The 14,068-nt window shown below is 38.6% G+C and overlaps 1 protein-coding gene across 1 annotated transcript; it reads right to left on the bottom strand.

Moving 5' to 3' along the window:
* Positions 1–2,675: 2,675 nt before the first annotated feature.
* LOC102198352 (trypsin) lies at positions 2,676–13,515 on the bottom strand. Its single transcript, XM_005741062.1, has 6 exons — positions 13,474–13,515; positions 11,177–11,189; positions 9,779–9,938; positions 4,527–4,668; positions 4,147–4,413; positions 2,676–2,846 (listed from the first exon to the last, which is right to left on the bottom strand). The coding sequence occupies exons 1-6, from the start codon at positions 13,513–13,515 to the stop codon at positions 2,676–2,678; spliced, it is 795 nt and encodes a 264-aa protein (XP_005741119.1).
* Positions 13,516–14,068: the final 553 nt, after the last annotated feature.

Raw genomic sequence — 14,068 nt, 5'->3', positions numbered from 1 at the left:
ACAATATAGTAGTTCATGAATACAATGCAGGAGTTATTCTAATGGCCACAGGTGTCACTGGTAATAGTTTTCTGGTAGCTTTCCAGTTAAATTCTGAACGATGCTCCTTTACTTACCTCTATACAAAGAATCATATTATCACCACTTACCACATATCAGTACATCATCCCATTCCAAAAACTGCACATGTAGAACTGTGGTTTTAAAATCAACTTTGCTTTTCAGTTGTTAGAAAATAATGGATGCTGTCGACCTAGTTTGAGTAACAGAGGCTATTATCATTGTAAAACACGTTTTGTGTTCCCAGCAGATTAAAAGCCCATTGGGAGAAAATGCTTAGGGAATGGTCACAATATGTATAGCTCAGTTATTAGCTTTCTGTGAAACCCATTAAAGTACATTTCTTTTTGTGACCTAGCGTGCATATAAGGAGCTTAGGATCAATCATGTCAGGTGATATACCCTAACACTCCTGAGTGTGGCTTTCTCATGCAAGAACAAAGGGAATAAGCCTTTGTGTAACCAAGCCTGTAAGATTTGCAGCATAAAAGACCCTGAAATCCATCAATCACAAGGGGCATTGACACACCCATCAACACAGAGCAAACAGGACCAGCCATGAAACTAGAGCTCCCTCTAAAGTAGGCCATCAAGTATTCATTCTGCTGTGATAAGCCAACACCTATCAGGTGTGATGCAGTCTGTACTGATTTCACCTGGCTTCGTGACGGCTCGCCCTTGCGGGAATCTCTGCTGGTGAGGAGGAGGAAGGAGTCCAACGACTGGCTCCATGCATATTTCATGAAGGTATTCCAGTTTTAGGGTAATTCTTCTGTGGCTTGAGTAAGGCTAATGACAAGCAGCCAAGATTTACACTCCATATCAAATGTGATTGCTGTAGTTTTAAATAATTTATCAGTGTAGTGGCTTATTAATTGTTCCCCTGCAGAGACTTTTACTGACTTGTACAAGCGACATGGCATGAAGAGTTGTGAGTTATCTATCCGAAAAGCCCATGTAATGCGTTATTGAAGGTCTCCACTTAACTTAAGGCTGATGGCTGTAACATTTACTGTGTAAATGCACACACAGACGTTAGGCAGAGAGTGCATGAAAAAAAGGATGATTAGTAATTTATTGAAGTTTAAAAAACAGGAAAAAAAACATTGCAGTTTATGCAACTACATTAAAACAGACCATGAATATATCATGTCAAATTGGCAGTGATCATTTTCTGACTAATAGAATTTCAGTCTGAAAACACAGGCTGATCACAACACGGACACACACAGCACACGTTACAATTGAACCAGCGGATTCTTGAACTTAAGCATTATTTTAATTTTCAGTTCAAATTTGGATTCATTTCATAATTCATCAATTTTGTAATGCAAATATCATAGAATAGTACAAATTACCCACCAGTTTCATCTCTAAACAGTTGTTTTAATGTGACTAACCTACAGATTATCAGATTTTCACGGAACAATATATATATATATATATATATGGGAAATACATTTTTAAATGATTTCTGCTCACATTGAACAGATGTTGTTTTTTACTTATACATTTTGACTCAGTAAACTCAGTTCCTGCTGTTGTTTCTATGACTCATGAACAAGCTATACGACTTGTGATGTTACAGTAATAGCCACAATATGCTCAGTTAAATGTAAGCATGCTTTATTTACAGCATTTCATATGTTTTGAGCTCATCCAGCCAAAGGACCGATGAGCATATGTGATAGCAAAGTGTCCACAAAGTATCTGTCTATCTCACCGGAGTTCACAAGAATTGTTGATACTTCCTCTGTATTTGTCAGAATATACTCAAACTTACAGTGCACACAATGATCCCCTAATTGGTCTTCACCCAAAGTGTAACCAAGGTTTAGGTCATTTTTATAATTTTACAGGCACTGTCATTTTCACAACGTTGCTACTCCTCCTATATTATTGATCAGATTTTAGTGAAACATGAGTAATTTGTCCTGGATATGACTGTGAGCTTTCTTGACTTCTTAAAGGATTTTAGAACATAAACTGTGATGTATCATGACTGAAACATAGCATCATGACTATGTTTTTCTGTTGTTCTCTTTTCCACGAGACTCTGAAGGATTTGGCACCTCAATCGTGACGCTGTGGAAATGTGTTCAACGTGTTCTGCTTTGCCTGAGAGTATTGGTGGATTCCACTGTATTTCTATTGTTTATGAGTTGCCTAAAATAGATCAGCAGCTGGCAAACTAAATGTAAAACTCAAAAACGGTTGCCCATTGTTTCTAGCTTTTGACTGACACAACATTTACTTGAGGTCAAGTAACAACCGCTCAAGAACTAGTTGAACATTTTGGAAAATTGTCAGATTTGCTTCATTGCCAATAGTGAGAAGAAACTGACAATGTTCTTAACTTTTTACCTGCTGGAAATATTAACAAGTCACGTGCAAGACTTAAAAGTGCTTGGAGGTTTGTTTTGTTACCTTTGACAGGCCCCACACTGTAGCCTCATATAAAGGCACCCTTTTTCATCCAAATTTGAGCAAGAAAGCAAATCAAATATTTTTCTAAATATTCCTTTAACACATGAGCATACACTCAAATGTGCATGAAGGGCAAAACAAGCCTAACTTAGGTCACATAAGGCAACAGTGAAAAGTTGCACTGGGCTCTAATTCTTGTTGCATCTGCTGTAGTAGCTAAATATGGTGTTGTCTATCCACCTGCGGAACTTGGACACAGCAGTGTAGACTCCAGGAAACTGAGCATCAGCACAACCTTTCCCCCAGGACACGACACCATAGACCCGGCCATCGCAAACAAGTGGACCCCCCGAGTCCCCCTGATACCACAGGATGGAAGAAAACATTAGGGATGACATGTTAGGCTACGGATGTCTTTACTCAAGTCTTTACTAATTACTCAACAAGAAACTTAAATATCTCTGATTGATATTCTATGACTTGCTCTGTAGTTCTGTAGCTGGAGCCTTAAATTATTTTCTTGGGCTGTAGAGCGGTAGCTGCCTTTCACTATCAGTAAATGTTCTTTTACAAAATGTAATGTCCTTTTTTTAATGACTAAATAAATGAAGATGTAGAACAATATTACAGAAAACAGTCTGATAACTTTCAAAATGCTGTTATGCAGTAGCCTAAAAGTTGCAAAAAAGAACACACAATATTTTAGACACTTAAAGTATGCCTTGCAAATACAAATACTCTGCAAATGCACTTTCTGAGACAAGCTGAAATAAACTGCAAGCCAAATTGACACAAGGTTAATTTTAGATTTTTTATGAAAATCAAAAAAAGGGAGAGATTTATTGACAGCAAGAGCAATGGAGTCCTATGCCTGTATTTTTTTATTTTTATAGCAAACTTTACCCAATGGATTAGTTTTTATACAAGATGCAGCTTTATTGTGAGCTTTATTGTATGCAGAAATACAAATACACATGCATAATATGTGTTTTTCATTCTGTCCTTACCTTCAATGCCCATTTCTAATTACAAAGTATCTACTTTTAGCTGCTTCCTTAGTCGCAATGGGTCACCAAGGGGATGCCCTCCCTGATGACAAAGATGATCCCAAAGGCATATCTTTTCCTCCCTGGCAATTTTTCACTTGCTAAGCGAATGTGTAAACTATTAAACTATGTAGCCATTTAAATATAACTAATATTTATTTTGAGGTACAAGCTTCAGATATCAGTCTCTTGTCTCGTGGAAGCAGCTAGGAGTTTGGGTTCAATGCATATACCATGGCCTGTTGCAGTAACTTAAGGAATGTGTGTAATTAAATGTGTGAGTTCTCTTGGCCTTAGTTTTTTTGTTTTGTTGTATCTCTGTTACTTTCTTGCCTTCCTGCCTAAAGCCTTCCATAAAATGCTTCCTCTTTTTTCCCCTTCTTTCTCTAAACGGTCAGAGAAAAGGTTCCAATTGTTTGGCATCAGAGGCAACAATCCCTTAATGTTATTACTGGGATTCCCCCACTTATCTTGTGAGTTGCAGTATGTTGAACCATATGGCATACCTGTCATAGTGAACTGGTGCTACGTAAATAAAAAATGAATCGAAAGGTGCTGTAAAACTGTTGCCATGTTCATATCCTGAATTTTAAAAAAGCAGAGATGCTCTTACCTGACAGGCATCTTTTCCACCAAGACTGTAACCAGCACACAGCATGTTTTCTGTGATGTTGCCACTAAATGACTCACTGCTGTTACATTTTTCTGTGGAGACAATGGGGAGCATTACAGTTCGGAGGGTGGAGGGGATCGGGCCTCCGCTGGGATTTGTGTATCCCCAGCCCGACACACGACACAGTCTGCCCTCTGCAATGGGGGCGCCCTGTCTGGGCAGTAGAGTGATGGAGACGTAGCTGTTCAGATAGAATGGAGCCCTCAGCTGAAGAGATTGTAGACAATGTGATGAGTTAGACACAAATGAAGCAACATGGTTTAAATAAATAAAACTAAATAAAATAAAAAGAAACTAAATAAAATCAATGTATTATGTACCTTAATAAGCATAATATCACAGTTGTTTGTGATTTTGTTGTATGAAGGATGTGGCACCAAAATGTGGGGAAGGATTTCTTGCTCTGTGCCCTCATATATAGAAAGAGAGTAGTCTCCTCCAACAATCATCATATTTTTCACCCTGTAGATGAAAAAAAGAGAAATTACATTTTCTGGGTCAAATGTCTGTAAAAGAAGATTTAAGATAAGATAAGATAAACTTTTATTAGTCCCACACATGGGAAATTTGTTTTTATCATGGCAGAAACTGAACAATACAAAGTTAATAGCAGGAAAAATTAAGAAAAACAACAGAATAGAATAAGATCAAATAGAATAAAGTACTATACAAAATAGATTAAAATACTATGTGACATCAGAAAATTGCACTTGGTATTATTGCACATTGGGGAGACTAGGCAAAGGCTACCATGTCATATTGGATATATGTGTGTGTGTCTGTCTGCACGTGTGTGGTCATCTGCAAAGTCTTTCTGCTTGTAGAGTCTGACAGCAGTTGGAAGGAAAGACCTGCGAAATCTCTCCGTCCCACATCGTAGGTGCTGCAGCCTGCCACTGAAGGAGCTGCTCAGTGCTGTCAGAGACTTCTCCATGGGGTGGGAGATGTTGTCCAACAGGGATGACAGCTTAGCCACCATTCTCCTGTCACTCACCACCTCCACTGGGTCCAGGGGGCATCCTAGAACAGAGCTGGTCCTCCAGATCAGCCCGTTCAGTCTCTTCCTGTCCCCAGCAGAGATGCTGCCGCTCCAGCAGACCACACTGTAAAAGATGGCAGAGGCCACCACAGAGTCATAGGTCTTCAGGAGTGGGCCCTTCCCTCCAAAAGACCTGAGCCTCTGCAGCAGGTACAGCCTGCTCTGCCCTTTTCTGTAGAGAGCACTTGAATTGTGAGTCCAGTCCAGTTTATTGTTTATTGTACACCAAGGTACCTGTAGCTATCCACAGCCTCAAAGTCCAAACCTTGGATATTTAGTGGTTGCAGTGGAGGATGTTTGTGCCTGCGGAAGTCTACCACCAGCTCCTTGGTTTTTCTAGTGTTGTTCTGGATGTAGTTCTGCTGGTACCAGTCCACAAACGCTTGGGTCACTTCAATGTACTCTTTGTCGTCCCCATCAGTGATTAGGCCAACTATTGCAGAGTTGTCAGAGAACTTCTGCAGGGAGCACTGGGTGGAGTTGTGAGAGAAGTCTGCAGTGTTGATGGTGAAGAGGAGCGGAGCCAGAACCGTTCCCTGTGGGCCCCCCCGTACTGCATACGACCCTGTCTGACACACAGCACTGATTTCTCACATACTGTGGTCGGTCGGTGAGGAAGTCCAGTGATGGTCCGCTCCTGAGTTGTCCAACTTGTCCTTCAGGACTGTGGGAAGAATGGTGTTGAAGGCACTGGAGAAATCAAAGAACATGATTCTCACAGTGCTCCCAGAGGTCTCCAGGTGAGAGAGGGAACAATGCAGGAGGTGAATGCCATAAGTCATCTAATGGCACTTTTCGTTTTCTTCTGTTTATTTTTTTCTCATTTTCTCTGCATGCACTCTGAAAACCTCTACAGTTATATCAACACAGGCAAGCTGATTTCTTTCAACTTTTTTTTCTGTAAATAAGTCATAAATGCAACAGAAGCCTAAGGTCTGTAACTCTGATCTATGACACTGCCTTTTATCACAGGTATAAAAGACATTTTGGCATGTCACATCAAGAAAACCACACATATAAGCATAACAATGGGCGACTGCCGAATCTTTTTCACCTACTCCAGTTTCAGCGTCAAGATACTTTACATGCTGGCTGCTCTTAAATAAAACAGAGTAACTGTTCTTCTTAATAGTAACAGTTGTAGTTTTACTACAGTGACAAATCCAGATCTTGGAGTTGGAAAGACCTATTGAGTTTTATGCTTAGGGGTTTACAATAACATAATAAGGGGAGGTGCACAGGTGTATTTGTGTTAAAGCTGGCTTTGATCCATTTGGGTGTTTCCTAGTAAGCTATGCCAGTAAACTAGCATGCACAATCCAAGTCCCTGGAACATGGACACTTAACTGGAGTGTGACCCTATATTAGGGTTATTATTTACAGAAAGGCTTTTCCTGTTGCAACATGGTATATTATATGGAAACAAACAGTAATGACACCCTTTAGCTTGAAACTTAATACTTTTTTAAAAATGGTGGCAAATAGTGATATAACACCTTTTGCCAAATTGCACAATCAGCAGTTTTAAACAACAACGTGTAGTTGTGTTTTTTGGCTACGGTTCACAAACCCAAAACAGAGGTAAGAGAAAATAAATGAGTAGTTGATAACTGGTACAAATAAACATGGTAAAGTCATGTTTTGTTGCCTGTAACACTGGAATCATTTTCCTGATGATATTAAACAGTCCTTACGTCCAACCTTATCCAGGTCTCAAGAATTTTCTTCCTTATATAAATTTTACCTACTCCAAACATACACATCATACACAACATCTTTTTAGCTGTAGAAGTGATTTTTTTTTCATTGCAGTACAAAATAGTTTATTACATATTTTGTAGATTTTCTCTCTGTTTTGTTTTTTGTACTTTTTTTTTTACGGTGTTGTTATTTGCATTTGTTTTATCATTGCATTTTATTAACTTCTAAAGTTGCATTTCAAAGTGAAATCCAAGGAAGCCAATCGGTCTCAAAATAATTTCCTAGAAAGCAAAATCTTGGGCCATGTCATGGGGATCATTTACACAGCTCAACCAAGAGTACCAGAGGGTGTAACGACTCTGTTAAATAAACATTATCTTTGGGGCAGGTTCATATTTGCATCATTCTTGTCAAACTGTCATAAAGTCACTGACTTAGGGCTCCTCATCCTGCCTACTGTAGCTTCTTTGCCGTCTAACCACCAGTGAGCTTGGATAAATATTTAAGTCCTATGACTCAATACTTGAGTTTGACCATACTCGCTAGCTTACCATTTAAGGTAATGATGGGGTTAGGGTTGTCCTAACCTGAGCTAAACTGGCATATGACAGGGCAGTAAATACATTAAATACTCTCTATGACCCCTATTCTGCCACTGCAAAGAGAATAGGGGTCACAGAGGGGCAGAACACTGTTATATGCCAATCAAATGTATCCTGTGCTCACATTGGCAGAGTAGTTGCTTCATAGCTCCTGGGATCCCACAAGTTACAAAGCAACTATTCCAAGGTTGCATGAAAAGACTAGGCCATTTGGCACAGTTTAGTGCAGGCTAAACTGGTTAGTTTGCAATTCTCTGGTTAAGTTTAAAGTAATGCATTATGTTGCACTGGTGCAGAGAGGCTGTGATGTTTATCGGTTTATGTTAGGTTACATAAAGGGTAGCAGACCATACAAATTTTTATGTGATTCATTTCTAAGTCCATTTAGTGATTTGTTAAATAGCAGAAGTAATTTAAAATATATCTTTTGTGACCCTGGAAGCCAATGGAGCGTTGCACCTTTCTGAATGAGCTGTAATGTCTGATTTTCTTTTTTGTTTTGTGTTGCTACCAAGACACTGTTACAGTAGTGTAATGAATGTGCGAGTGAGTTTTTCTGTATCTGCTTTAGACAGACATTTTTATTTGTATTTTACTTTATTTCAAGACATCAATCGGCAGACTTTGTAATTGTTTTTATGTGGCTGAGGTCCATAAATTCATAAACTCTATAGATTTTTTGCCTGGTTTTAGGATTTCAGTATCTGTTTTCTAGATTTTTTTTATCCTTTTTTTCTTAGGCAAACATCAATCGCTTGCCTCAAAGCTTTGCTTTGTCAGCGTTTTTTTTTATTTTTAAATTATTTATTTATTTTGCCCATTCGCTTGAAACTGCCAAATGTATTTTTATGGTCTCTTACACTTTGAGTTGCCTCTGTTGTGTGATATGTGCCTTCTATCTATAAAAAACATACTGATCTGTGAAGCTTTTTATCACACTGCTGTAGGAAATCATAAGCCAAGATACATGTTAATGCAGAAAAAGCGTTTGCCACCTTTGGACTTTCTTTCACCTTGAAAGGCTTGTTTCTGAGTCCGGTGATAGCTTCGTGCTATCACCCGACTATCTACAGGTAAAAACAAATGCTTTTCTGCAGGGTCAAGATAAAGTATGAATGTTTTGAAAAAGTGAAACTTTTACATTCAGTTAGATTAAATGTATTCCTGTTGAGTATAAAGAAAGCAGAGGATTTAAAAAAACACATTACAGAGATTTCCTGACATCCTTTGCAGGTTTCTGGTGAATTGTAACACTGTTACACTGTTATTTCAAATTTAATTTGCTGACAGCAAATTCTAATGTCTCCTGTCTGAATTTGACAGTGTAAAACCCCATTTCCTGTTGCCTGTTACAGGAAATGTAATTTCTGAGGATGCTTGACAACAGATTGGAAGTTGGGAAAACATTGTGGTTGTGTTTGGTAAAAAGACAGGAAAGCGCAGAGTTGTATCTGTCCTTCTTTACCTTGTTCTTGTTAAGAATTATAGACAAGAGATGGTTATACTTGTCATGTAAAACAGCAAATTCCAAGTTATGCAGTTTGATTGTCCATCCATCCATCCATCCATCCATCCAAAAAACCTAAATTTGTCATTAATGAAGACATTTACATTTCATTAAAATCTGGTTTCTAACATTAAATTGGAAGTCTGGGAGACAGAGCTGCTTTTCTGCTGATATATTAATAATTAACTGCTATTAATGCAATAAAGCTTTTTGAGATCAATTGTAACTGTTTGTTGACAGGGAAATAGGCGATACTGACATTTGGAAACTGTAATTTATCAGTTTGCTGATTTGCTGCTAAAACCTTAGAATATGGAATGGGCACAGAACATTGTCTACAAATATTGCTTCCTCATCTTCAAATTGTTTGCAATCTAAATAAAGTATTCTGATCGGTCGTCATGATCTGTGTCAGATTTCAGAACAACAAAGCTCCATTGTTATGGTGCGCTTTTATTGTTGCCATTAGCTTTCTTTCAGTCAGGATAAGCCACAGATCTGACTGTATGATATGAGTTGAAATTACAGGATTGAGAAGTCAAATTGAGGCTATCCTATATCAAGAGGCCTTTTCTTCCTTACAAAAAGTTAAATCTGAACACGAAGACATGGGGTTTTGTGTGATGTGTGACTGATTTTAAAACTCAATCAAGTCAACTTTGCCTTAAGTTATCGAACTTTTTTAATCCATAGGGGTAAATCGGCAGGAGAAAATTAGCTCACCCGATGTTACAGTGTGCTGCTGTGACTACCCAGTGCTTATTAATCAAGAAACCCCCACAGAAGTGCTTTCGTTCCAATGTCTGTATCGACACAATGTACTTGATGGAATGTGGAACCGGTGCATATCCTCCCACTATTCGTTCCTCTCCAACATTCTGACCTGCAACACAGAAGCAATGACGAATTTCAGCTCGGATTAGATTTAGAGAAAGAAACACACAGAACAGTCCATAAGGTGTTGGTGTAAACCACACTGAGCTAACTCAGTTGCTCTTTTTTAGTACCTTTACAAGATCAGTGCAAACTATTCAGGTCATAAAGAAAACCACAGAGGATTTCACCGCACAGTTGCTTTGTGGCTCAGCAGATCAATGAAAAGCAATCTCATCTCCGAAGTACTTCACACTGGCTTAAGTGAGGATAGATCTGACTGCCTGTTTGGTGTTTAAATGAGTTTGAAGGTAACACGTTAACTCAATTTGGACCGGATCTGATTAGCTCATAAACAGAATCAACCCTCTAAAGGACACCTGGGCGAAACACAAATAGAAGGCCTGAACTAGCCCACAATCTATCTCAGTCTGCCTAAAGGAAAAGGAGAACACCATCAGTTTGGACGTCTCCAAAATGCTGCCCACGACCACACTCAAGGATAAGCTGAGTATAGCTGATACTGGAGTAAAACTAATTCTAATTGGAAGCTGTGCTTGTTTGGGAACACTCTTTGGTGTTTACAATGCTTCTGCCCCTGACTGAGCTGCTCAGTTTTATATTTTTTCACTTCGTGTATTTGTGTAAATGCTGCTGAGGACACTGCAATCACATCTTTTCCCTTGGACCTTGAAGTTTTGAATAATGTGAGGACAAATAAGATGAAAAGAACTCACAGAAGCACTGTACAGCGCACACACAGAGACAGATTTCAGCACTTACAGAATTTAGAGAAAATTTTCTATCATGGATTGTAACTTAAAATTAAGTGTTTGTATTCTTGGTCAAGCTTGCTGGTTGTGTTAATGGGGCAATGTATTAAATATGTCTGAGATTAGTGAACAGCCATTGTTTTCTGCATCACTTTATCATTATCTCATCACTGTGGAGAAAATTTCCTCCACTTTTTTACAACATAGCTTTAGTTCATTGAACTGTGTGGCAATCACTTTTGCACAGCTGTCTCATTTAGGTTAAGGTCTGCACTTTGACTGGGCCATTGCTACACCTTGATTTTTGTTTTCCAGTTATTCTTTTGGAGACTTGCTGCTGTGCTCAAGATCATTGCCCTGTTGCATAACCCAGTTTCACTCAAGCGTTAGCTGTTGGACAGATGGCCTCATATTTAATGCTAGAATACTTTAGTATACAGTGGAGTTCATGGTTGACTCAGTGACTGCAAGGTACCCAAGCCCTGTAGCTACAAAACAAAACAGAAAAATCCATCAGCACACCATCATGGGTTTTTGCAGTCTGGACAGTGCGCTGTCGGATCACTTCTGATTTATTGTCTTAATCCCTATGGAAGCAGTAAGAGTACAGATATTTTTAAAACTATCTGTTCCACATCATATTATTGCAGCATCATGTTATTATTAGTGTTTGATGAGTTTAAAAGCCACTTCGGCCTTCAAAATTGTCATTTGAATACTTAGGAGCAGTGTAGTGGTGCAGTTGTTAGCATTGTTTCCTCACAGCAAGAAAGCCCTGGGTTTGAAATGCACCATCTGTCCAGGGCCTTCCTATGTTTTTCTTGTATCTGCATTCTCTCCACATACTCCAAAGACATGGAGTTAGTGGGGTTAGGTTAACTCGTGATTCCAAATTGCCCGTAGGTGTGAGTGCGAGAGTGAATGGTTGTCTATCTCTGTTAGCCCTGCAACAGGCTGGCGACCTGTCCTAGCCTTCCTCTTGCCTTATGGCATCCGGGATGGGCTCCAGACCCTGAATTGGATAAGTGCAAGAGAATGGAAGGATGGGTTTACAAGCAAGGCCAACTAAAGCCTTGGTGTGAACCCAAAGGTTCATGACAGAACAAGTCTAGACTATTCGTAGACATAGGATCATTTCTTTGAAAGTGTTTAATAATTAGTGCTTTCTTGTGTTTTTCTGTTTAATTACATTCAAAATTGATCTCAAGTGGTTCATAAATGAGTCTCCAAATTGTCAGTGTGGTGTGGAGATATGTTATATTTTACCAAAAGATGAGATAATTCTATAGTCTTATAAGAAGTGACTCTTTGGTACCAAGTTAGTGTCTGAACTACCCAGGGAACTATCAGGGAAAGCTTTGATGCAACCTTTTTCACTCGAAAATATAATTTTGCCTAATAGATAATAGAAAGAGAAAAATGTGAATACCTAAAATATTTGAATTATAATGACTTTAGCAATTTTACAATGTTGAGTTACGACCCCACATTTTCTAAAATGTTCCCTAAGGCTCACAAAGCATCTATATGGCAAATATTTGAAAATTAAACAATGAAACCAAAATTGTAGATCACAGTAACCGAGAGAACCTTTAGGCATGGAAATGCTTTCATCTAACCACAGGCTATAATTAGTAGCTGGGGAGGATCTTAACAACAAAATGGTAACTCTATAGGCTACACTACACCCAGCAGTGACTGCGTGTGAGGTTAACACACATGTGGGTGTATCAGAAAGCATTATGCAAGATCATGGAAGTAAACATTTTAAGATTGGGTTTCTTTGAGTGTTTTGTCTCCTAAACTGTAACTAGAAATAGAAGAAAATTGAAAAGATTAAGAAGATAAGATTAAACAGTGATAAACTACAGTTTTTTCTTTTTTTAAAGCTCAGGTCTGGGTAAGTCTTAAACCATTATCCAAATGATATTTTATGCTGCTTCTTCTCAAATCACAGACCTGCTCAAGATCTTTATCAGAATCTCCTTTTTTGGTGTCTTTGTGACATAATTTCCAGGCACAAAGGCAGGTGTTGGCCACAATTATTTATTGTTATTTGTGTTGTTAGACTGAATCTATTGTTACTGAGGTTTCAAGTTCAATTCCTTTTCAAAAGCCCTGTGTCTCAGGAAGATGTTTTGGCTGTAACAGTTTACATGCTACAAGATGAAAGTATTTATCATGTAATAAGAACCATTTAAATTTCATTAAAAAGAAGAAAAGAGTTTTAAATGAAATGATTACCTGTAAATAAGAACAGTTATTTTAACAAGAAAGCAGTCATGTGTCTTTTTTACTGTGAAATATGATCATCTTTGAAGATTAACTCAAATTAATGTGCACATTTATTTCTTCCTCTCCCTGCTACCCAGATGGAAATGGCTCTGAGTCACAATTTTTCTCTTCACAGATCATCAGAACTGCAAGTGCACAGCTAAAAGGGATGTTTTAAAAATGATTAGAAGGCATACCCTAATGCTATATCTCATGCATTTGCAGCACATCCTAGAAGACACCCAGTCTACTTTTGTTTTCAGAATGTTAGCCCATCACAACATCACAACTTTCACTTTGTTCGTTATGATCATATTTTTGTGAACTTTAAATTGGAGAAAAAGAAGCTTACTCACAGTTTACAGCCAGGACTTCCAACAGTATACAAAACAATAAATATGGCTGGTCCATAGTGAGACAAAGGGAAGCACAGTCTACTTGCAGCGAGAGGCTTAACCTGTGTGCTACTTGTCTGATCTTAGGGGGAAGGCATCTCACCTGCACTCTCAGGTTTCTTATAGTTTCTGTTTCCGTTTCCATGGTCACCACTTTGTCCTAGACCGATTTATAATTGAAGCTCCATGGCACAGTTGCTTGACTCACCTCTTCCATGACCCACAGAAACTCACCCAGTTTATTGTTGACATTTTAAGAACATGTGATTGATCATCTGCTATGAGCCTGTTCAGTTTTAGTCATGTATTATTTAACAGCTACTCTGATGATTTAGCCCTGTCCAATATAGCATCCCATAAGTCCACATGATTGAAGCTCCTAATGTGGCTCAGATTGGCTTCTGTCATATTAAATGAGGAAAGATTCAGTATGCGTCTTTACCATTCATGAGAGTCTCCCTGCACTGATATCTCCTGAAAGGATTAATGAGGCTTTTGACCGAAGTTGAGCAGCATAAGCTTTTGTGTCAGACCAGGTCAAATAAGCACTGCTGCTCAACATCTATCCTCAGGCTGGGTGTCATTAAAAATGGAGCACAGCTAAGCCTTGTCTCATCACAGTCACCATCCCTCTGTGGAGTTCCTGACCTTAGCTGGCTAATAGCCCTCTCTGTTGCCCTCATTGCTGCTGATAGCTA

Source organism: Pundamilia nyererei, unplaced genomic scaffold (genome assembly GCF_000239375.1).
Source record: "Pundamilia nyererei isolate P.nyererei 1_Seehausen unplaced genomic scaffold, PunNye1.0 scaffold00106, whole genome shotgun sequence".
In the NCBI taxonomy this organism is placed as follows: Eukaryota; Metazoa; Chordata; class Actinopteri; order Cichliformes; family Cichlidae; genus Pundamilia; species Pundamilia nyererei.
Note: the sequence above shows the minus strand (reverse complement) of the source record. Positions and strands in the feature narration are given on the sequence as shown.

Excerpts from the sequence above, each read along its gene's own strand:
- LOC102198352 (XM_005741062.1), bottom strand. The coding sequence starts at position 13,515 with ATGGAAACGGAAACAGAAACTATAAGAAACCTGAGAGTGCAG. Across the intron at positions 4,669-9,778 it reads GCAGCACACTGTAACATCGG|GGTGAAAAATATGATGATTG; the intron begins GTGAGCTAATTT and ends TTTCATCTACAG. Across the intron at positions 2,847-4,146 it reads GTGGAAAAGATGCCTGTCAG|GGGGACTCGGGGGGTCCACT; the intron begins GTAAGAGCATCT and ends CTGTGGTATCAG.